Source organism: Camelus ferus, chromosome 4 (genome assembly GCF_009834535.1).
Source record: "Camelus ferus isolate YT-003-E chromosome 4, BCGSAC_Cfer_1.0, whole genome shotgun sequence".
Classification (NCBI taxonomy): Eukaryota; Metazoa; Chordata; class Mammalia; order Artiodactyla; family Camelidae; genus Camelus; species Camelus ferus.
This window is the reverse complement of record NC_045699.1, coordinates 20,807,423-20,831,381: the sequence shown is the minus strand read 5'-3', so window position 1 is coordinate 20,831,381 and position 23,959 is coordinate 20,807,423. Positions and strand designations below refer to the sequence as shown.

Genomic DNA, 23,959 nt, shown 5'->3' with positions numbered 1-23,959 from the left:
TGAAAATAAAAAGGTAATCAATTTGGTGAGACTGATGGGCTGATAACCCTCTACACTGAAAACAAGATTTTCCAACCACCAGCTGCTTTAGAAATAAGAACTCTTTCCACAGACTGCAGAGGATGTGCTTCCAGGTACCTGAGATCAGGACCCAAATCCTAATATCTACCATTCCAGAAGTTCATTAAATACCATTATACGGCACCCAAGGTTGAAGTTTAAAACGTGTGTTCATTTTCGTCCGAGAGACAGCTACAAGTATGGGCAGAATATGTGTCACAGTTGGCCTGTCTAGCGAATCCTGCATGAATAGTCAGCAAAAAAGGTAAGACGTTTACAGATTTTAAAGGCCCACCAACAGCAATACATGAACTATAATGACAAGACAAAGGCTCACTCCAAAGGACATTCAACTTGATAAAGGTGTCACTATTCATGGTTACACCCCTATCATGGATATTTTTCTCATGAAAGGATGTATTTAACACGTTCTTCAATTTTCCCTAGAAATGCATCTTTTGCTAAATGACAGATAAACTCCACCAAGGATTTTAACAGATTTTATTCCCCTTACCACCCCCAGTTCTCTATAAAGAGGCAACATTTCCAACATGGAAATATTTCAGCCAGCAGAGTTTGAAGATAAAGTAGTATCTTTGCCACTGTTTGGTGGGGGCAGGCAGAGAGGACGGTGGGGACTAAAAATGGAAGAAGAAATTTTAAATCCCTGTTGCATTATCTACCAGATGTAAGTGAATAATGACTAATATGTCTGCAGCCTCAGCCTTAATCTTAGAACAAATGATAGTATTCAAATATAATATTTCACACATGCAGACTGATAACAGGTTTTTCCTTTCTTTATTTCTTGGAGATTTCTGTGAACGACACAATACAGAGCACAATGTATTTAATGAAAGGTTTCCAGGCTGATTTCCCTACAGGTTATTTTCTTTCTTTTCTCTGGAACCCACACACGGGGTATACTGCAGGGACCAGGGGTGTATATAAAAATAAACTATGAGCCAGTATCAGAGCTGATACCCTTCTCCTACAGGGGCAAGTGAATTATTAGATCTGTGTCATGAGTGTTTTTTTTTAATATGCCATTGTTCCCACTTGAGCACATTAAATTTTCCATATCCACTTTTAAACCAATATAACCTTTTTTTTTCCATGTTCATAATGTTCATGCTGTACATTAACAGGCAGAAAATCCAATAGCTTAAGTCATCATATAGTAGTTATATGTAAAGCTTGGTGGATGAAAACCTTTTGCATTTTCCCCATCTTTGAAAAGATACTGTACTGGAGTTGGCTAAAACCCTAGGAAAAAAAATTACACCTCATGGGAAACCATACTAATATTTTTTTTCTTTTATGATTGATCACAAATCCATTTTGAACATTACACATTTTTTCAAAGTTTATTATAACTCTGGTTCAACATCTTCTGGCCCAACAAATTGAAGGTGCTGGAATCTTTTGGCCTGGAAGATGTGTTTGCCAATTATTTTTGCACTAGTGCACATAAACAGGGAGGACTGAATCTTAGGTATGAGTTATACATTCCTGTACAAAATAATTGTATATTCTATGAAGACTGATTCTTTTTCTGGAGAAATATACAACAACACAAGGGAAATCTTGTACTAGCAGCATAACTGAAGTGGCAAGATACAATATTAGAAAAACAGAGCTACTTTCATTACTGTGATGCTGTGTGTCAGAATGTCTCTCCTTAATGAACCTGTTTGCAATAAGACTCCGGGTGCAAAGAGGCTATTTAGAGAGACTATTGTGTCTATAGCGAGTCCTTCAAATATCTTCCCACCATTAGACATGCCGCATTGACCAATTCTGTCCTGATTGCTGTTCTTTTTACTATCAAGGGACATTCTTGCCCAGACAGACGGATGGATCAGACATTGCAGTTCATAAAATGTTTACACTGTACACGTACACACACACACACACACACACACACACACACACACACACACACTCTGTGGTACAAGCTCGAGAGCTCCAGATCACACAGCTGAATGTGGCGGTGTCATATGAAGGCTTATGACTTTCCAATATCAATGAAGGGATTTAAGTTAAACTTTGCCCGTCCTGTCTGCCTGTCACTCTCAACAAAAAGCCTTTTTACCCTCTCTTTTAGTAAATGCCCATGCCCATGCCCATTGCTCACATGGGAACACTTCAGGCAAATGTTTTCTGTGTCATAAGGTTTCTTACTCTGTGGAGATTTTTCTCCTAACTGCTGACAAGAAAAGAAGACCACATGTGTCATGCCATCAAAAAAACCTTTTTTTTAAGGTGGAGGGCAGTGGGTGAGAGAAAACACAATAATAACAACAAAAGAGAAGTCCAAAAGGCTTTGGAAAAAGATTTTAAATTCCAACTCACGGTGACAGCCTCAGAGAACAAGGGACTTGTCTCTATAATATAAGTGAAGCACTTCTGGCTAAATCAGCCGCCCTTTAACCAAGTCTAAACAGGAGGAGCTGAGGTGCTTAGAGGAGACTTCCTATGCATCTCACTCTGCCCTTTGTTCTTATCAGCTGCCAGGTGTTGCTGAAGCCTCACCTTTCACACACCTACCTGCCCTGTGATCCTCTACAAAAGCCCTGTCCGCTTGTGCTTTTTCTAACAGTAGTCTGTCCTTCCTATTCAAATACAAATATGCCTGCCAGATTGCTGCAAAAGGCTTTAGACATTTACCCCATCCCAGCGGTCCTACAGAAAGAACTGCAAATGCAAAGATCTAAATCGCCACTTTGCTAATGGTGTAACAACTACTAGTTTCATCTGATAAGGACCCAGAGAATCACACACTGAACTGAGTCCGAATCCGATGAATCAAATGCACCCGATAACAATTTCAATTCCCATTATTTTAAAATCTCTCTTTCACCTCCTCTCGTCTGGGCTCAACCTTCCATTCTCAAAGACCTGACATCTAGGCCATCTCCTTTCCCGTAGCTCTGATTTTCAAAGCCATTAGGAATATCTATGATTTCAAGGTGATTTCCTCATCCAAGTTCTAAATCCTCATCAAGATAAAACCTTAGAAGAATGCCTCTATTAAAACTACTCTGAACATTTATTGAAAGAAGATAAGCATTTAATTGAGATATCTGACGCCATGAATCTGTTTAAAAAACAGTTCTAAGGATTTGCCTGAAGATTTTGGAGACGGAGGGACAGGACAGATCTAGCAGAAAGCACTTTTTTTTTTTCCCCTGCAGGGGAACTAAGACTGTAAAAGATTTAAGGAAACCTCTCGTGGACCAAATAATCCAGGACCCTGGTCTGGGACTAGAGATGCCTTGCCTACTGGTTTTGCTCACACCAGGCTGTAGCTCTGTATCCAGGAACTTTCCTGTATTTTGCCAATAAAGTTATCTGTTAAACAAGTGACAGCTCGACTAAAATATGCTTAGTTATATCTGTCATGTGTATTAGTGTAAAGAGAAGAAGAACACAGAAAATTACAAAGAGTAAATATAATCCGAAAGTGACTTCTATGTTCCTTTAGAGCAGTTATTCCCAAAATGTGGCCTCAGGACCTGCAGCATCGGCATCACCTGAGGACTGGTTATATATGCAAATTTTCAGGCCCTACCCATGATCTGCAGAATCAGAAAAACTAAAGGTAGGTCCCAGTAGTCTGGGATTAAATGAGACCTCCACATGATTCAGGAGCATGCTCATGTTTAATAACCAACGCTTTAGAATATACAATAGGGTTTACGCAGCTTCAAATTAAAATTATTTAAAATGGCTAATGCTTCTTAAGGACATAATCAGCTGGCCGTAGGCCAAAAAACAGACCCACAAAGAGGGAAAACAGTCCAGGATTAAAAATTACCTTAGGAATATCTCAACCTAGGACAAGAGATAATTAAGTGTAAAGATGTACCTTTTGATTGTACCACACAATACAAACCACTCCACTGATTCTTTCATTTGGAAGAAAGCAACCACTCTCTTTTAGATTAATTTTTAAAAATTCAAATACATAAATATTTTAAAAATCCCAAATTTTAGATGAGGTGATGGAAAATGCAATGGAAACAAATCAATAAATTTAATCATAAGGATCCACAGCAAAATGGAAAGAGATGTTAACCAATATGAAGTGGTCATTTCTTTAAGATCAAGCTCAGATGGGACAGCAGGATGGGACAAAGAGAAAATACAGTTTTGCCAAAGTACCTGGGGGTGGGGGTACGAAGAAATTGGAAAACTAGCACCAAATAAAGAGCAAAATATGGATGTGAAAGGAGAGAAAGTACAGTCCTGTGAGTGGGAACATTACAAAAGATCTGTGAGAAGAAGGGCAAGTTTGAACTAGATCTGGCATTAAACCTTAGGGAAATTACTTCAAGAGCACTGTTAACTCAGGAGGTAAAAAGCATTATCAGAATCATCACGACTTCAAAATCAAAGCCAGCACTGTTTTAACAACCAGAAGTTAGATAAAACCAAAACGTCTACTCAAAGAGATCTGGTGACAGTAATTACGGCGCTCCCATGCAATCAATGGCATTCTGTGAGGCCACAAAAATTGTATACATGCATGATACTAACACTAAAATACCTACATTGGCAAGTGGAAAAAGCTAAACATATAGTATTGTTCAACTTCTCTTTCAAAAAATACGGACACATACATGTGCATAGGTGAAGAATAAAGTCTAGAAAACCATAAACCAAAATGACCACAGCAGGTAACTGGATTGCAAACTCATTTTATCTTCCTCTATTTCTCTATTTCTGAATTTTCTTGATTTTCCAATGAACAAAAATTACTTTCATAATGAGGAAATCATAAAGATACAGACACACAAATGTATTAGGGGAAAAAAAGGCAATAAATGATTGATAGCCTTTTTACAAGCAGGAACCCAAGGACATACTGCTGGTTGGTAGAGGTACTAGGGCAGTAATAAAATTTCACAGAGTTTAGAAAACCAGGATTCTGAGAAAAAGAGATTTTGGAAGAAAAAGAACCCTAAACTACAGGTAATCATCATAATGTACTGATCCCTCTTTTCAGCAAAAAAAGAAGGGGGAATATCAACTCATCTGAGCCACTACATTCAAATGCTAATGCAAATGAAAAATGCACAGGACATAGTCTTTTAAGCACATATTATGTGCCAGATACATACACACAGTATCTCCTTTAACCTTCTGGACACCTTACAAGGTATCCTCTCTATTCTGCAGATCAAGAGGCTCAAAGGAAACAAGCACATTTCTGATGCACAATGGAGCCCAGAGCTCCTAAGACCTTTCTACTTCACCAGGGTCCCAAAGGGGTCCTTAACCTATAGCTCTTCAATTGTTGAAGGCTGAAATTGAGGGTGCCTAAGCAAGGACTTCAGAAAGGACTCCATGACCCTGTTAAATACAAAATCAGTATCATAGAACAGGACAGGAAGAGGGAAGAAAAAGGCAGCCAGCCAGGCCATGTTAAAGACTTGGGACTCCTAAGGGAAAATGACATTTTAAGAAATGCTCCTTTTTTGCTTGCTTTATGGGATGGTAGTGATAATCCAATGACCAGACAAAAGATTATGTTTAGATAAGTTGCCAGTGATATGGAGACAAGGGCAGGTTTAAGAAGCATCCAACAGGTAGAATCGACATGGGGTCCTGATGTATGGGATACTCTTCCTTAGACCCAACCACCGTGCGAACTTAATCTAAACTCATTCACATATACCTTCACCACTAACCAACTTGGAAGGCATCTCCGATTTGAAATCTTCCAACTTCGCTTCTTCCTTAGTTTTTTGCCTTTGCAATACAAACCTACCCTAATGCATTTAAATACTATAAAGAATCTGTTCCATCAACAGATAAATGGATAAACAAGAATGTGATTTATACCACATACAATGAAGCAAAATATGGATGATCCTTTAAAATATTACATGAGTGAAAGAAGACACAAAACACCACATAGAGTATCATTCCATTTGTATGAAATGAAAAGGCAAATCCACAGACAGAAAGTACATCAGTTAAAAAAAAAAATTAAAAAGTGAGAGGGTATCTCTCAAGTAGTAGAGTACATGATTAGTATACGAAAGGTCCTGGGTTCAGTCCCCAATAACTCCTCTAAAAATAAATGAATAAGTAAACCTAATTATCTTCCCCCACCAAAAAACGTACATCAATAGCTGCCTACAGCTATAAGGGGATGGCAGTGTTGGGGTGGGATGTGCGGGTAGGGGGTGATAGTTGAAGTGTGTAAATTTCCTCTTGGGGTGATAAAAATGTTCTAAATTTGATTGTGGTGATGGCTATACAACTCTAAACATACTAAAAACCATTGAAACAATAAAAACATCCTAAGTAGGTAAAGTGTATGGTTTGTGAATTATATCTCTGTAAAGCCGTTATTTAAATGTTTTTTTGAGGGGCGGGGATATTCATCAAGTATGATGCGCTCGGCACTAAGGTAGTCACAGGATGAAGAGATGAAGACAACAGGCTTCAGCCCTAAACTAGTACAAAGTGTACACAAAATACAACCCCCAGTGGTTCCTGTTCTCAGGATCTTCTACTTGGTTCTATGCAAAATCTCCCTCTTGACATCTTTAAGAAAAATGCTTACTTAAGAAACAATCTCGTTTTTCTTTTGATCTGTAACTCCATGGACATATTTACCTAGTAAGGTATGTTCCAAGTCACAGACCAAAAGTTAATTTAATCTTGCATTCCCTATAAAATATTTAATTCTTCTGTTAAAAAAAAAATTCCCTGGATAAAACATTTCTGGAGCCATGTAGGTACTTTAAAAAAAATTGGAATAACAGTTTCACATTTGTATCAACATATAACAACACTAGCCTTCCATTTCATGACCAGCCACATAACATCTATGATATCTTCTACTTTCACTCATATCAATGTACTGGGAATCACTGACAAATGTGTTCTTCAAGCAGGTATCTTAGAGAGCACCGGTCTAAATGCCAAAAAAAACTTTTAAAAATTTAAGTGAATTTTAAAATTTACATTTGGAAAATTCACTTTTGAAAAATTTACTCATGGCTCATTGAGGGCTTGCATAACTAAGATTAGTAATGATTGCTCTCCTTTAAAATGGCATTGCTATTTGACATGAATTACTTTTATACAACATTACTAGACAGCATGGAAGGAAGGTGAATATAGTAGTGGTTTAAATAAAGTAGGGCATTAATTTATGAATTAATTTTTAATTTAAGTTTGTTATACAGCTATTACAGTCAAGTGCTAAGTAGATAATATAAAACAGTGCATTTTGCTTGAAGCTTTGATCAGCCCTTCTCAAATAGATCTTAAATCTAAATCTGTATTAAAAGTGTCCTAAATAGTGTGATTGTTTCATTAGACAACCTGAGCTTTGAGCAAATTTGCAGGCTCTTGAACCTTGTAATGTGCAAAGTGTAAGCTTAGATATAACATAAGCATAAATCATTGTACCTTGCATAATTTATTTCTTCAGTATAAATATTGTAATCACATAGTAAACTGCTGTCCTGGAAAACAGATTTTGATTGTCTAAGTATTTGTGGGACTAGAGGAGGTTTTAGGGTTATGTTTGTGTTTAGATTTAATTTGAACGGTAAGTTAAGATTTATGGTGAACAGCATACAGAATGTTTTATTTACTTTTTGAAAGCTTATGAATAAAAGCAACATCTGAATCTGATCTTTGGGAACCAAGTTCAGGAAATATGGTATAATTCTATTTTAATTGTTTCTCTTAATTGTGCCTTCTGTTTATTTACAAGTTGTTTATTTAAGACATTAACCTATTTAATACCCTGTGATTGTATATATATAGCTTTCTACTAGGCTCGTGCTTTCAGATTTTTGGACTCTGAAAACAGGAGCCACATAAGACCTCTTTTGCTTAAAGTACCAAATGATTAAACTTTGATGTTTCCAACATGAAACACACACGCCTGGTTTACTTGAGAGTAAATGCTTTAAGAATTAGGTGGGCTCAGCTCTTTTGACAGACTGTTTACTTCATCAGTCATCTGTTAATATATAAATTCTTTTTTTTTTCCCAAAAAATGTATCAAGTTTATACTGTGTGCTATTAAGTATAGTGGATGTAGTGTTGAACAAACAGGAACATTTCTTTCTGGAGCTTAAAGTATCTTAGAGTCTACAAGAGAGAAAAAAATAGGAAACCACACAGCGATAGTACCACGTGACAAATGCCCTGGAACCCAAAGCCCAGGCTTCCATCAGCACGTATAGGAGGTGTGCCAGAGACTTTCTCTAGGAGGTGACACCTCTGCCTCCCTATTTTTTTCTAAGTCAACCAGGCAAAGGGTCTAGAAAGAGTGACTGAAAATGTTCTTGGTAGGGGGGGTGTATAGCTCAGTGGTAGAGTGTGGGCTGAGCATGCATGAGGTCCTGGGTTTCATCCCGGGATCTCCATTAAAATACATACATACATACCTATCTTAATTACCTTCCCCACGCACACACAAAAAAATTTTAATGTTCTTGGTACAAGGAACAGTCCTGATAAAAGCCCAGAGCAAAGAGAGAACTCAGCGCATTAGGAGGACTAGTTATGTTAAAACTTTAGGCAACCAAAATTCAGGTAACCAGAACTCTCTCATATTCATGAGAATATTTTTTCTTCTGGGGTTTACTTCAGTGAGAAGCTGAGAAATGACTGCAAACTCCCTGTTTGAGTCCCCAACCCTTATAATAGAAATACTCACTTATTTTAGAAAATTTGAATTATATGGAACTACCAAAAATGAAAAATCACTCATAATCCTATCACCCAGAGATAACCTTGTCATTTGTAACCCTCCTTTCAAATTCTTTCCTAAGCACCTTTAATTTTATAAAACTGAAATGATACTGAAGATGCTATTTTGCAACTGATATTTTGCATTTGATATAAAAGTTGCATTAATTGTTTTCATATCTTTGGGTTTGTAAAATAGAAATTTTAATGTCCACATAGTATGCTGTCATCAACCATTATTTACTTTTAGAACCTTTATTATTAGAAATGTAGGTTGTTTCCAACTTTTTCCTATTTTAAATGTTGCCGCAATAGAATGTACTGGTATTTAAACTTCTAACTGAGCCTATGATTATTTCCTGAGGGTATTAAAAAGATATTTCCTTTATTCTATGCCCCTGCTTTTTTGTAGATTTAAACTGCTTATTTGTCACCACCACCCTAAAAATCACTCCAGCTCTGATGACATGAAGTCTTGAGTCTAAATCTTCAGATCTTTGGCACATATGTAAGAATGATGTAAGTTTTTTTATAATTAAAATTTTCAGACACAAAGTGATTAGTACACAAGTAATAGTGGACAAGCACCTGATTTTCTTTTCCTAGTGAATTTGACAAAAAGTTCAAAATTTTTGGTTAAAACAAGAAAAAAAATTCTATTCAAAGAATGGAGGAGAGCATCACAAGAATAAGAAACCAATGTGATTATCTTTTCATGCTGAGAGACTCTGCACAGTCCCAGGTCTGGAGTGACTTCAGGTGTGGTGGGGAAGACAGGTACTCGGGACTCCGTGTGCCTGGTGGGGGGCTCCTGCAGCTCTTTGTAGTCATCTGGTTCTACTTTCTTCACTGAGTACTTGAACACCTACCACTACTTTCAAGAATTTTATAACATAGTCTGGAGAATCCAACAACCATAAATAGTTGTCCTGCAAGGTACAAATTAAAAAGTGCCTTAAGAAAATGCTGCACAATAGGAGGCAAACCCAGGAACTAATATGGCTAAAACACAATATGAAAAGTGTCAGAGAGAGATGGAGGAGGGAGGACAGGCTGGCCGCCTCTCAAGGAGGCGCCTGAATATGGAAGTAAGGGCTTGTTTTGAACAGGGAGCCTGTAACAGATGAAGCTGAGTGCTGAGGAGTGATAAAGTCAGAGATATTTTTAAAAGTCTCCAGTTCCAACGAGTACAATGTCCTGGAGGAAGCTTGAAGGTGCACTGACCATTTACCACAACCAGCTTGTGACAGGACAGTGAGACTGAAAAAGAGGAAAACAGTGATATGAGTTCCCTTTATAAACCATCTCCCTCATCCAACTCCACAGTAATATGACTTCTTTTTTCTAAAGGAGGGATAGTTCCAAGAGACAATGCAAACTAAAACCATCAACTTACAAGATGTGCCCAATGATGGGAGTAGGAGGAAAACAGGAAAAAATGATCACTTGGGTGTTCAGGTCTGCGAGACCAGAAGAACGACGGTCACTTCTTGGGGTGGAGTGAGGTTTCTGTGTATGTGATTGTGCTATACACCATTTCCTAGAGACAGCTTCCTGGTGTATTCTTTTGAGAAGGCAATGTGTCTGTACATTAGAGAAAAAGAACTGGAACCTTAAACTCACCTTTGCAAAACCCAGCTCTCCTCTAGGTAAAGTCAATCTATGCCCACTGCAGTGTAAGACTGGACCACCCCAGCCCTAAAGCATCTCTCTGGCAAGGTTTCTTGTCTGGGCTTTACCTCCTGCTTGACACTGTGGATAAGCAACTGTTCTGCATTTTCAGAGAATTAGAGAACTCAGAGAAGTTACACTATGGCTGGAAGGCCACAGAGAAGTAACTGGATCAGGTGACTAATTAAGTGGATAGACCCTCTTGCTGTGTTTCTCGACAGGAACTAGGAAAGTGGATGCAGGTTAGGTAAGGCCTAAAGCTTGCACATTTTGGGGGACCCTCTTTAAAAGCATGCAAAGATACAGGCACACTTTACAGGAAGATATGACTCTGTGAACACATTAGCCGGGGTCCTTCCCAGGGCCTTGAAGGAAAACTCTCCTCTGTGCACAAGCCCCTATTCAGAAGTGGCGCAGAGCCCAAGGGCCATCTGAGGGAATGCAAGGGAAGTGGCCATCTCGGGATTCCTAGACACTCCTGTTGGGACAGGAAGAAGTAAACTTTCCTGGATGGCATCAAAAGAGTTAAAATTACCCAAGAAAACACAGGCAAGAAGAGATGAGTGGCTTAGACTGGCTGATTACTCTTCTAAGGCTCTCACATGACATGGGTAAAATACAAAGAAAGCATGTGCCAGTTTTTACAGAAAACATATGGGAACTTACCTGGGGAAATTTGCTTTCTCTTAACAAAACAAGGAGTCTTTTCAGGTATTCTGAGTTGAAATTGAGAAGGACATTTTTAATTACAGTAAATGTGGAGAAAGAGTAAGCCACAGGAGAATGGTGACCATGATGCATTAATATTCAGCTTCATTCCTGGGTCGGGTGGATGAAAGATAAATTTTTACATACAAAGACCCACTATACAAGGAAGGAAAGAAGGAAGGGGGAAAAGGAGGAAGAAGAGAGGAAGAAACAGAAGGAAAACATCAGCCTCTTTACTTGAAGAAGCTTACAGGAGGGACTTTTTTTTAAGAAACATTACAAATGTTAAAGAAAATTAATTTACCCCCTCAAACTCTGGCTCCTCAAAATAAAACTACAAAAAATAATGAATATAAACTGTTAAGGTAAGGGTGCTCTTTTCTGCTCCAGATGTCCTGTGTACTCACAGTTCCACGTGGCAAGTAAATTTAGCAGCACTCTCTCTCTGGCTCTGAACCCCAGATGCAGAGTGTGAGACGCCCTGCACCACAAGTGGAGGGGGTGAGCTCTGGTGGGTACGGGTGGGGCAGGTGAAGCAAAAATCACAAAGGTCAGCACCCCAATGAAAGTCTCTGACCTATACCACAACAACCCCATCCCGCAGCAGTCCCACTTCCTCCCCCACTCCAAAACTCAACTCTCACCCAGTTGGCGGGGCAGCTTCTCCGCTCCCCAAATGCTAATGGGAAGAGCCTGGAAAGAGCAAAAGATCAGAAAATCAGTGACCGAACAGGACAGGCTGCAGAAGAGTAACGGTTATTCCAGACTCTGGTGGGAATAATAAAGTCACGGAGGGGACAGGAAGCGAGCCATGTAGTGCATTCCCAGACAAGGGGGAGCTGAAGCCAAGAAAAGGAAGGAATTCAACACACATTTTGCCACTCTGCCTACATCAGCAAAGTTACTCTTCACTAATATGAAAGTGACAATCAACCAAGACCAAAGAACAAAACTTGCAAAAATGGCAAGAGCTCTGGGCAGGGGGAACCTAGTTCTGCCTCCAACACCATCTGGGATCTTGAGTGAGGTGTCTCAGAGCCCTCTCTAGACCCCGTCCCTCTTAACTGTGAAATTAAACAACGCCCATTGCTGGCCTTTTAGAACTTCAAAGACCGAATGGTACACAGAGAAGGTTATAGACTCTGGAGCCAGACTACCCAGGTGTGAACTCCAGCTCTGCCAGTGTTAGCTGTCTGACTTCGGCAAAGTTACCTGATCTCTCGTCAGTTTCCCCACCTGTGAGATGTGAAAAATACTCTTCACTTCACGGAGCTGTCCTGAGGATGACTGCTCTGGCAGCTGTTAACAACTGCTGTAGGCTAACTTTGTATCCAATACCTTTTGGGTGTAAGTATTTGTGTGGTAGGTCACCTTCGTGAAAAGTTCTTCCTCAGAGTGGCAAACACTCTGCCCACCACTTTTCAAGGTGCTCCCCTTCCTGGACCAGAGACGGGCATTATCAATTAAGCACAGGATCACCCCACTGGCCTGGATGCCGCCTCAGAGTCCCACCCGGAATCGCACCATGGACAGAAACTGACTCTGCCGTATCTTCAGTACAGATGATGTTGTGTTCCTTCATCACCACTTCCATCCCATATGGTTCAAACTGGTTCAAATGTAGCTCAAAACACAGTTCAAGAGAACGCCTTTTGGATGAAAGGATCTTTACAAAAGAGAATTGCAGCCTGCAGCTGTTCGTGACTACTGAACTCCGACTTCCAAGTCCATGCACTAAGTAAACCATAGCTTCTCTAAAGGCATTTATATTGTTATCTGTGGAAAACAATGAGTAACCACAAATGAACTGAGTTAGCTGTTACTGTATGAAGAAGATGCTCATTTTGCAGACCAGTCCCAAGCAAATTCCTGATGATGATGATGTGGTGGGATAAAGAGAAAGGAAGCCCTTTAATTAAGCAAGGTCGGCACTTAGCAAATTTGATCGAAGCAAAGATCAGAGGCTAAGGCAGGAGAGAAGGCAACTCATTCACGTGCCCACACCTGGCTGGGCTTCACCCCAGGATAATTCCATATGCCTCCCCCTCAACTCGGCCAACATGCAGGGCCTTCTCCTCACCTGTCTTTACTCCTGTATCACTACCTGTGTCAGGTAGCTGGGTTGAGACCGATTCTACCTCCTACACACTTCTGAAACCAAGCCCCTCCTCTGCAACTCCCTTCCATTAGCACCTGGCCTCCCGCCTCTCAAATCCATCCTCCAATCAAATCTCACAGATAATTCTCCTGCTTAAAACTCCAATTTTCACATTCTACCCATGCAACAACATGGATGAATCTCAAAAGTATCATGCTAAGTGAAAGAAGTCTGACTTAAAAAATTACATACTGTAGTATTCCATTTATATCACATTCTGAAGACAAAATTATAAGGGCAGAAAACAGAGCAGTGGTCGCCAGGGGCAAGTGGGGGGTGGGAGTTAGTCACTCAGGAGCACTCAGGGGGTGATGTAAATGTTCTTCATCTTGACTGTGGTGGTGGTTACAGGACTTATATCAAACACACTAAGTGATACAGGAAAATGCATCTATTTTATTGTGTATAAGTTATGCCTTAATTTAAAAGAAATTATAGAAAAATTCCAAGGGATTGGATTCGCACTGCCTACAGGTTCCATGGCATTGCTGATCTGTCCCTATCTTATCTTCCACATTCCAGCAACAATCAACTTTTTAAAATGTCCTGCTCTCTCCATGCAGAAATTTCTTACCACTGTCTGGCTCTTAAATACAGCTTTTCCGTATTAACTACTGAGTCCTCCAGGCTGTCTCCTTGCCTCTCCCAAACCTCACACTCCCAGGCTAATAAGTTAGATGCCCTTCCTCTAAGCTCTTACAATGCCTGGTATTTCCCTATCACTGCATTCAAAGAAATGTATTATACATATTATAGGCATATGCAGTGGTACAGTAATCCTGAGTTTCTCATCAATCAACTGAAATGTGAATTCTTTGAGAAAAAGGACTACGTTTTATTCACATGCGTGTATGTGGCCTGGCACATAGCAGACACTCAATAAATCTATGTTGGAATAATGTTTCATAAGGCATCACTGTATCACTGCATCCCCACCACTTACAAGAGTGTCCACTTGGCTCAATAAATACTGGCAGCTCTTGCTTTGCACAGCATTACAAAACCATAACATGACTATGGGAGCTGAAACCATGCAAGTGACCTTAATAATCAATGGAAAAATTGTACTTTTTCTATGGCCTTTAACATTTTGTAAAAAACAATAAAAACTATATTATCATTTATATAGAAATAAGAAAATGAAAAAAAGTAAAACATTTGTTTAGTACATTGTAATTTAAAACATTAGGTATTTGGAGAGTTAAAGTGTTATATTTCTTTATAAAAAACATATCAAGGGGGAGCGTATAGCTCAAGTGAGGCCCTGGCTTCAATCCTCAGTACCTTCTCTAAAAATAAATAAATAGACCTAATTACCTTCCCCCACAAAAAAATTAAAAACGGGGAAAAAAAGAAACAAAATCAACAAGAAAGTCTAAGTGAATATCCTTTGATCACTGATATTCCTCCTGAGGCTAAAAGCAATGGACAATATCACAAAGATTGACATTTGACCAAGTGAAGTTAAAAAACAAACAAAATCAGCTTAGAAAAATGTTAGGGGAAAAAAAGCAAAAAAAAAAAAAAAAAAAATCAAGAGCAATGTGAGTACTTTAAACTGTGCTGCCGCCTTCTCATTGTGTAACTTAAAATACCAAATGGGCATCTTTTCTATGCCTTGGTGAATTGGCATACTCCTGTCTAAGTTTGGGTTAGCTTCCAACATTTTACGCTTTGTGTTTTCACTGTCCTGCAGTATCTCTGAGGAGTTTCTTTAATACGAAGTTTTCTGCCAGCATCCTTTTTTCTGTTAGGCCTTCACCCTTTTTGTCACCATCACTTTTGTGATTTACAATGATAAATCCCTCTTCATTAAACTCCTCTCTCTGCAGACACAGAGGCTCTAGAACAGTGGCAGGGTTGACACTCCTGTGGTCATCAGCTATTTTCCCCTGAATTCTGTCTATGAGTGGTTCAGATTTCACTTCCAGAATTATCACTCTTCATTTCTTTGCTGCACTTTGATCTTTGCCCGGCCAATTCCCCCTCAGAATTATCCATTTCCATAAAATGTTACATGGGCTTATCTCTGGGAGACAAGGAGGCAACACAGCTCCGCCCTTTGCTGTCTGTCCATGAACCAAAGAACAGGATGCACTGGCCGTACTTTAATACAATCACTCACTGTTCATGTAACAGAAGAACTGAAATTTGAACTGTGTTGTTGGGTGATGGTGTTAATTAACCACAGTAACTGGAAATTGTGTTTATCAGAAGCTTGCAAGGCAAGAAATATCTGTGTTTAATAAATAAATAATTTGAGAATGAATGAACTGGTTCACCACTGGGCCAGATTTAAGGATGAGGAACAGGCACTGAACTAGCATTTAAACTCATCCTCTAGTTTACAACATCACAAAAACAGGGCAACCTCCTGAACACCCAATTCAGTCAAGTACAACACATCAGAGGAGAGATCTAGACTCTCCTCCCAATTCTACCACTGGTAACAAAGTTACATATGGACACTGTACCTCCACCACTGGCGCCCTATGGAATAGGTCTAATAATACTTCCTCCTTCTTGGGGTGGTTCTGAGAGCCAAAGGACAGATTTTTTAAAAGTAATTTGAAAAATCCAACTAAATACTACCCTGTCAACTATACACTTAGTACGCACCAGGCACTATTTGTAAGAGCTTTTCATAAATTTCCTCATAGAATTCTTATGACACAACAGAATTCTCACGGTACAAGGTAAGAACCAGTATAGTGTCCATTTTCAGAATACTGAAGCACAGAGCAGTCATGTAATATGTCAAATGGCCTGCAGACACTAAGCAGTGAGGCCAGTATCTGAACTCCAAAAGTAGAACTCCAAAGGTCAAGTTCTTTAAAATTTCTTCACCAGCTTGTCCACTTTCCTCAAAAAGTGGAAGAACATGGTCACTGAAAAGGGTAAAACACTGACTCCTAGAAGTTGGGCAAACCTAATTCAGTGTGACTCAACAGAGTAACCAGTTAGTTCTACTGGAACATCTTCAGGTTTTTGGCAAAAGGGCAAATGTGCACAGTGTCCAGAGAACCAAGGGGTTAAGAAGGCCATTCCCAGACTACAGAAGGAGCCAAAAAAGTAGGGGGGGGGTGGGGTCTCAAATATACTCAATTATTTTCTGCTAGTAAGTAAAGCATAAAGATGAGCAAAGAACCAACTTAGAAGAAAAATTCACTTTTTAAGAACAGGAGAAGGAACTGTATTTATCATGACTGTATAAAAAAGAAAGAGTGCTATAAAAAGATATGCAGAGCCAACAAATGTCATTAACATTTTCAGTACCACTGACCCTGAAAGTTAATGACACCGTATGCTGAGGTCTGGTTTCACAAAGAATTCCATATGGAACAGGAACATGGGAGACTACTGAGGATACATGCTATGAAAGCAATGAGATCAGTTAACTAAAATAAGTAGATGCCTTCCTAAATATAACCTACTCACAAGGACACATTTAGAACATTTCTATCTTATTAGGCATAGCAAGTGAGAAATATTTTTCATACCAAGCACTCATAATTATAATTCATCTTCGGAAGGAAAGTGAGTTTTCTTTACTGAAAAGGAAAAATATACTGCAAGGAATAGCTTAAATATCATAAAAGAATTATCAACAAAGTCAGACACCAAAATGAACCTTCTGGGCCAAAGAAATACCAGCTGAAAACTGAATAATCACTGCCATAGAACGTATTTTTAGAAGATTTCCCAACACTTCTTTCTCTTATTATCAGTCCTAACAACCCAAAGCGGAAATAAGCTGCCCGAGCAAAGAGTACCTCACTTACAAACCACAGAAACACAACGAATGCAAATCACACACAAACGTGTTCATCCCCTCACACTTTTCACCAAGGTGCTGCCAGCAGTGAAAACGACCTGGTCCACGAGATGACTTCACCCGCAGCGGGGTACTTGCTTTGAGAAGGGTCAGTTTAAGTGTCCCATCCCATCAAAAAGAGGTCCTTGCCACTCATGTGTTGAAACAGTAATAACTTTAAATATACAGTGTGATTTAAGTTAAGAGTATAAGAACTATTTTACAAATCTGAAGAAAAACTACTAAAAGGGGCCTAATAAAAGCATAGAAATATTTTACTAGGTAGAAATTAGGCTGGCCTCAGATAACAGATAGTCCAGTTTATAGGTGCTTAAACACTTAGCTCTCTCACAGAACGAGTCGTCAGAACAAGCAGCCCACGGCTGGATGTCAAGGACACCAGCCTGCCTTTCCTGCAGCTGCGTCCTTCCTCATTCTTGCTCACTGCCCGCTAAGCATCACTGCCCGCTAAGCATCACTGCCTAACTTGAAGCACAAATCTGGTCCAGGTGGGAAACTTTCATTACCTTTGTCCAGCAGATTTCCTCTTAACAAATTATTGATCAGAACTTAGTCACATGCCTACTCTTAGATCAATCACTATCAAGGGGCATGAATGTATCATGACCTGAGCTTTCTGTATTAATCATGAGGTATCTCCAATTCTCGAAGATCACCAGTTTTCCTGTTCCCCTCTCCCATGCCCAGCTACTTGGGAAGAAAGAAGTGGGATGGTTTTTAAAGCAGACATCATCAGTATTTAACTCAATTATCTTAAAAGATCCATATGGCAACTGTAAAAAGGCACTTTTGTGTAAAGAAGTCAGTAGTTAACATGACTATTTTAGAGCTGGGTCCCTGTAAGTTGAGAGAACACTCCACCATTTGACCAACAGGGGCACTAGGATGCAATCAAATATTTTACTAGTTAGATGAGTAAGAGCCAGTAAAGCAAAGTAGCTTTGAAAAAGCACAATTTCTCAGCCAACAGCATGAATCAGAAGAAACTGTTTCAATCATCCTCAATTTTAGGCTTCCCAAAATGATCCAGTTGAGCAATCCTATCCAAGATCACCTCTCTACTCAGTCTCTGCTTAGGGAGTGAGGGGGTAGGAACACACACGGGTTTAGATGTGGCCATCACTCCATTTTTGGCTTTGTAGAAATTAGCTGTCCTTTTTCATTTGGGCAATTTTTCCCTTCCTAGAAAAGCAGTCAAGGTCAAATTACAGGAGCTTATTTGATTAAAAAAACAAAAACAAAACACGTTGCAAGGTATCTTCCTATATTTAGGTTTTCAGTTACAGGCTTATGATAAAGGAAAATTCAAGTACTACCTTGAAAGACTCAGAATGCGACCCACTTTGAGGGCAGAGCCATTCCTTTTATATCTTCACTTTACAGAGAGCATTTAGCCTAAAACTGGAATCATTAGGCTGATCCCCTCTTTTCAACTATGAATGCAAATTTATAAAGTTTTTCTCATTTTTAAGCTCAACTGCATCCCATACTTCTCCCTGAGCACAGCTCATCTCTTCTATCACTGGGGCCATTGGGTTGTTCTTTCCACCTTACGACCTGCTTTGCCAATTAATGCTATCATTTCTGTCATTCACAGTCTATCAGATGAAATTCAAGGTATGTCTCAAATGTCCCGTTTCTTCTGTGCCCGGGAATAACCCAGGACTTTGAACCATCCTTCACAGGGTTTACTCACTGTTCAACTCCCAACCCACCTCCCTGTAGTCCTGTACCCAAGAAAGATGCAATGCTCTATAAATGTCCCCAGAAGTAGTGAGACTAAAAGGACAGTGGACCGTAGTTGAAAACAGGACCACTGTCTGCCTCTTCCTCATTTTTTTTTTCCCTTTAAAGCAGTATGGGTGGCAAAGAATCAGCAAAAGAAGCAGGAAGGTTCTAAAGATGGTAAGGACGGTGAACCTGACCATCTCTCTGTACTCCAGTGATGCCTGATCTGCCTGCATCCACACACAACAGAAAAGACACAAATGATGAGTGCTAATTCAGGACTTTTTTTTTTTTTTTTTTTTTTTAAAAAAACACACTCCAGAAGTCAATTGCAATACCGGAAAACATTTGGGAGACGGAGCCATCTGATGACAATTACAGGAATCCTGGAAGGGAAAAGAATGCTCAGGGCAGGCCAGAAGGCTGTGCAATTATAAACTCTACCTCAGCCCCTGAGTTCTCTCCACACCCTCCACATCACTGCCAGGGAGAGGTGGGTGGTGATGCTGTTACTCAGCGCTCCCAGGCTGACCCCGGGGGAGAGGCGTGCTCACACACACACTGCTCCAGAGAGTGCATCAGGATTTTGGTTTGCTCAGTTTTCTCATCCTTTGAAGTAACACACTTCATGATTGTCATGAGTTTGGTTCCCAAGGATGTGAGACTTAACAGAAACCAAGACTTTTACAGTAAAGAAGTGATTTAAAAAGCAAACCACTGAAAAACTTACTATGAAACTAACACTTTTTTCCAACGTCCTTTTATTCCCTGAATTGATCCTTGTGGAATACCGGGAAGTAAGGCCAGCGGCTGGGAGAAGAAAAGGACTAGTCTTTACTTCCCACCTCCAAGAGGAAGCCACTTTTCTTTAAGAAACCTTGCAAAGGAGATGGCATCCTGATTTAACGAGAACTAAGCTCAGAGAGGCAACCTGCCTAATCCCAAAGCTCTTAAATAAAGGCAACAGGGTGGAAACCCAAGCCCACCTGATTCCAGAGCCCACACTCTTTCTAAGCAACACTCCCTGTGAGACAGCAAGTACAGCAAACACAGAGTCACCGGTGTTTTAAACATCACTATAGGCATTAAACATCACTATCTTACCAAGACACAACCGATAATTTCTTTCTTCTTAGATAATTAAAGTATAAGAGGTGAGTTACTGGTAAGTCAAAGAAAGTTTAAAAATTACTTGTAAAAAAATTTTAAAAAACCTATTTGTTGTTAGTCTACGCAGAGAATAGATGACACTATTGTTACCCTCTTGTTTATTTCCTTCCAGTATTTCTTCTTCGTGTATATCCCTCTTTATGTGCCACAAAGGTGGGCTCATACTATTTGCAGCTCTTTAGCCAATTCTTTTCAACCTATATGCTGTGAGCATATTTCAATGTCACAAAAAATTCCTCAAAAGTCTGATCTTTCAAATTACATCAGAATAGATTTCCTAACTACAGTCTTCCAACTTAAAGCCCTGTGCTGACAGGATTAGGAAATTTAAATACTTGAAATATGACATCTTCCATGTAGATGGCTAAGGAAACAAGGAAGTACAGGAGACTGCTGAGCAATGAATCATGATTCCAGGGAATCCCTGTTGTCTCAAGAGGGTGTACTTCCAGAGAATCACATCTGACAAATCTCTGTATGTTGGAAATACAATCAATCCATAAATACACAGTAAGTGTACAAAATTAAAAATCATGATGGCAAATTACCATTCAATATCTTCTACCAATGCTTTTCATGGGTCTCTATGGAAGTCAAAATTATCAAACTTTCTGAAATTTTCTTTAAATAGGGTCATAAATTGAGTACTTGCTTCAATTTGTTAGCCAAAAGTGGACTTCTACAACATGGCACACATCAGAGAAAGTGCTTGACCATCTATACATGGTGGTGGTACCGACAGCAAAGTAAAAATGATAATGACAATGATGGTGGCTTTCATTTGTTAAGTTTTTTCCTGTGTCAATCCCTGTTCCTAAACCTCAACATGGATTTTTTGGATTTAATTCCCACTAAATCCCATAAGGTAGCTACTATTTTTATCCCTCTAAACTTGAAGTCAGAAAAGTTGAGTTCAAGTCCATTCTCGGCTCTAATGAGCTGGAAGCAGCTTCATGTCTCTAGAAACACAATTTCTTCACTATCTAATAGGAAGGCTGTGAGCACTGAAGAGTAAATAAATTCTCAAGCACTAAGGATTTGACAATCACCTGAAAATATAAACAAATACATACATGCCCCTCCCAAACCACGGCAAACATACATCACTAAATAATCATGTCACTAAATGTCATACGGCCTCACAGTCGTTCATAGCACAGCACACTAGAGAGTTATTAACAATCAATACATGTTAGCTTTAAAATAAAGCCTTCTTGGCTCCCCAAGGTGTGTACTTGATAAATACCACAGAAGTCCAAAGCTAAAGCTTGCCAATTCTAGAAATTTGAGCCCCAAGATAAGCTAAAGCTGTCAATATCTAGTATTTAGCCAGAAACACTTGAGAAACTGGGGTTTCTTGCAACCCTGAAAGCTGACTAACCTCAACAGTCATATTCCCCACCTCCCCAACAGCTGCCTAGGACAACTAAAGCAAAAGGTTCAACTCTAGTCTGCCAGGGTGGGGCATGAAACCATGCCAAGCCCCAGGAAAGGAAGAAGAGCTATCCCACCAGAGAGAAGGCTGCCTCCAGCAGGAAAAGTGTGGATAACCATGGGGGAGTGAGGGAAGAGGTCCAAATCCTGATTTTCATCGGGCCCTGCTCCTGTGTATTAAGTTAATGTTTTAGCTCAGTAAAAGTAATTACCAGCCAGGCTCTGCAATCCATCAATTCACCGTGGGCATTCCTGCTGATTTCTTTGGTCTCTAGGACCCAAGAATCCCTTTTGTTGATCTGGAAGTGTGAAGGAAAGGTTGGCTGTTACTAGTTTCTCTTTTTCAATTCTAAATTTCTGCCAAGTAATTAGGAAAAGAAAATGAATAACTATTTTTGTGTTTTTTAATGGAAGCTCTGGGGGTTTGAGTAGGCATAGCCTCTCAAAAAAAGTAAGATTAAAACCATATATCTTTGACCTCCCCTCTTCCAAGAAGAATGGACAAATGCAATTGGGCACTAGGCTATGAACTCAGGGACCGGATCCAAATCACCTTCACTGAAATTAAGGTGGTTTGCCAAAAGTAGCTTACTCAATAAATAAAACATACATGGATTTACAATACTTTCATATATCCCCATAATGATCCTAATGGAAGGTGTTTTTAGTATCCCCATTTCACAGATGAAGATAATAAAAGTTCAGAGGTTAAAAGTACTAGCCCCAAGCTCACACTTAAAAAGTAACAAAGCAGCTTTCTGAGCCCAACCAAACGCTATTCTATGTAATTTTTCTAAGTAACTGTAACATGTTACAGTTCAAAGAAATCCCTCCCATCGGAAGTAACATTCAAAACTACACTAAGGACTTGACGAATTATAAGGGAATCCCAAGTGCATCCACCTAGCGGACAGGTATTCATCTTATGTTTTTATATAGCATTCTCCACTAACCTACATAGACATGATGGAGGAAATTCTGCAATTAGTCCCACAATTCTCCCTACCAGCCTGTAAACTCATTTCTAACGTGCAAATACACTGCATGAGCATTATAAAATAATAAAGTTATGTCCACAGAACATATACATGGGAGGCAGAAGCAAAGAAGCATGTGGCAGCATGAGCCCTTTCTGCCATTTAAGCTGTCAACACAATTGCTTTCTTTGGTCACAAGCAAACCCCATGAGAAGGTGGCCCACACCTGCAAGCATGACCAATCCAAACGGCAAGTGGCTCTGAAAGCTATGCCATCATCAACAGGACTTTGATTTTTACTGTCCAAAACCAAGGTTCCAGGATCTGCAATTAGAACTAGCAATGTTGACTCCTTAGGCATATCAAAATTAGCTAAAATCCACATATTTGTTTCTTTTTTCTGATTCTACAAGCAATATACTCTAGCTATAGACAATCCCAAAAATGTAGAAAAGCATAAAGGAGGATTTAAAAAAAGAAAAGAAAAGCATAAAGGAGGAGAAATGAGTCTCAATCCTGGCACCCATGCATAACAACTGATGACATACTGGCCTATTTCCTTCTAGTTTTTTTTTTTCTTCTTTTTTTTACTTCTGACAGCTATGTTGTTTGAAATATTTCCTTTTCTACAGAAAAAGAAACTCATTCTTTCAGACAGGAAGAAAGGAAATGGAGCCCAGGACAAATAAATTCCATTATATTAATTAATAAAACCAAATTTCTTGAGTAAAATCTTAATTGGTAACTAAAGCAAAAATATTTAAAAATCCTTTGAACAAGCTCAGTAAGGTCACCATCCAGCTCCTCCCAGTGCTACACCCACAAAAGCAGAAGAATAACGGTCTATAAAAGAGCACACAGAGGCCTTCCTGAAGAATCTGTTTTTCACAACTTTATTTCCTAAAATTCTCTTTTTGCATAGAAACGATTAACCCTATTATCCTGATGGGGTTCAGAACCCCAAAATAAAGGACCCTGGCATACTGAATTTCTCAGGCTGCAAGAGTCCGAGAAAACAGCAGAAGCAGGAGGGTTACTCTGACCTTCCCCTCACCCTCCTTCCCTGAAACAGGCCATAAAACTCTCATAAGCCAGGTGTCCTCCCCAAACCCAGAGGAAAGGGGCATCTTATCTTGGAACACAAAAGGATGCAGAAAAGAACTCTCACGGGAGAGGGGGAAGAGTGGGGGTGTACAGCTCAGTGGTAGAGCACATGCTTAGTTAGCATGCTCCAGGTCCTGGGTTCAAGCCCCAATACCTCCATTAAAAAATTAATAAAAACCTATTACCTACCCCCTAAAACAAAAACAAAACAAAAAAACAGAAAAGAACCCTCACAAACAAGCCTTGCTAAATTCCCCCCTCCCCTGCCCCCCATTCACTACCTCCTCCTCCTATTCCTCTCCTATTCCTCCACAACTGCACACTCCTAGCAAACCTAGCTTAAAATACTCAGGTCTGTTTCTTTGGGTCTTCCTTTCCTTGTGA

General features: G+C 39.5%; 1 protein-coding gene across 17 annotated transcripts in view; it reads right to left on the bottom strand.

The window, feature by feature from the left end:
• Positions 1–23,959, bottom strand: part of BNC2 (basonuclin 2) — a 410,528-nt gene that overhangs the window by 322,754 nt on the left and 63,815 nt on the right. For 11 of the 17 annotated variants that reach the window (XM_032477636.1, XM_032477659.1, XM_032477638.1 and 8 more), the window contains exon 1: positions 21,707–21,742. The exons of the other annotated variants lie outside the window; for them this stretch is intronic. In XM_032477636.1, coding sequence (XP_032333527.1) covers positions 21,707–21,727 — 21 coding nt within the window. In that variant the 5' untranslated portion in view covers positions 21,728–21,742. Of the gene's footprint in view, positions 1–21,706; positions 21,743–23,959 lie in introns of those variants that run through there. 17 annotated transcript variants of the gene reach the window in all.